The sequence below is a fragment of the Priapulus caudatus genome, unplaced genomic scaffold, assembly GCF_000485595.1.
Source record: "Priapulus caudatus unplaced genomic scaffold, Priapulus_caudatus-5.0.1 Scaffold549, whole genome shotgun sequence".
Classification (NCBI taxonomy): Eukaryota; Metazoa; Priapulida; class Priapulimorpha; order Priapulimorphida; family Priapulidae; genus Priapulus; species Priapulus caudatus.
The window spans coordinates 76,871-78,095 of record NW_014577610.1 but is presented as its reverse complement, the minus strand read 5'-3'; the positions used below and the strand labels follow the sequence as shown (position 1 = coordinate 78,095).

At 45.6% G+C, this 1,225-nt stretch overlaps 1 protein-coding gene across 1 annotated transcript in view; it reads right to left on the bottom strand.

The window, feature by feature from the left end:
• Positions 1 to 531: 531 nt before the first annotated feature.
• Positions 532 to 1,225, bottom strand: part of LOC106811537 (serine/arginine repetitive matrix protein 1-like) — a 2,622-nt gene continuing 1,928 nt past the window's right edge. The window contains exon 2 of the mRNA XM_014815201.1: positions 532 to 723. Within this exon, the coding sequence (XP_014670687.1) occupies positions 532 to 723 (192 nt within the window). The remainder of the gene's footprint in view (positions 724 to 1,225) is intronic.

Sequence of the window (1,225 nt, the reverse complement as noted above, 5' to 3'; positions counted from 1 at the left end):
GCCAAACGTTGTTTGACGGACGTCTGATAGATTGCTCTAATATTTAATGTGCCGACAGCGAGGTAATACAGATTAATTAGATTCGACAAAATGTAGCATACACAAAAACCACATACAAGTAAAATATAAACCGTACGTCATGGTCCATTCTGTATGTAACGGGAATGTGTGCATTTAACTCGATAGTAAATCCTATACCTATATTTACTCACGCGTGGCGAATTGCTTCTTTATTAAAAATGACGTTCTTCCCATAACACACGCTCCGGAGTTTATATTAGAGCGGACCGTTGCTTTTTCATATTATCTCTACGTCATCAATACGAGATCAACGTGCGAAAGGTCTGTCCGTTGTATCCAATGCTATCCAGTTCAATTTTAATTAGAACCTTTCAAAGCTGTCTTTGATCAGTGTCTGTGCGGACACAACAGGTATCGGCGACTCGCAAATGGCTTACAATATATCGTGCCTTCGTCAGCGTCATGCCCATCCGCTGCCATTAATTAGCCTAACCAACGTGGCAGTGTCGGTCAGGACGCATCTGGCATGGATGCGAACGGTTCCTTTCTCGATAAGTGCTTGTTTGGAGTCCCTCTGGTTTTCTTCTTCGCTGGCTTCTCAATTGCGTTGACGCGTTTACCTCTGCATGGCCTCGAGCCCATCTCTGCGTTGCAGAGTAGGTCGAGTCGTACTCGCTCTGCTGTTAATGGCAGCGATACGGCCTACAAAGGAAACGAAAAACAAAGAGAGGAGCTACTGTTACACTTATATTTAGCACACGCGTGCGCACGCACATCTCGCTCATGGTATCGTGCTCGACAGCAATAGTTGGGTGGATAACGACCAGCCGGCTGACCGTGCTAGGCTAAACTAATTTTTTAGACTAAACCCTTTTCACGCCTGTGATGTGCAAAATGTATATACGCACATAATACGCGTGTGTGCGTGTGTGAGACCATGCCTGCGTGTGTGCGTGCGTTGCTGTGTCTGTTTGTTTATCGGTGAGACTGTAAACACACGTATTATAACCGTATATCCACATTTTGGGCATTACGGGCGTGAAAAGGTTTTAGTCTAAAAAGGTTTCAGCTGAAAAACAGCTAGCCACCTAATGGTAATCCACTGTGCTTACGCTGTCATGTGCGATACCAACCGCGAGAGGGGGTGGAAGAGAGAGAGAGAGAGAGAGAGAGAGAGAGAGAGAGAGAGAGAGAGAGAGAGAGA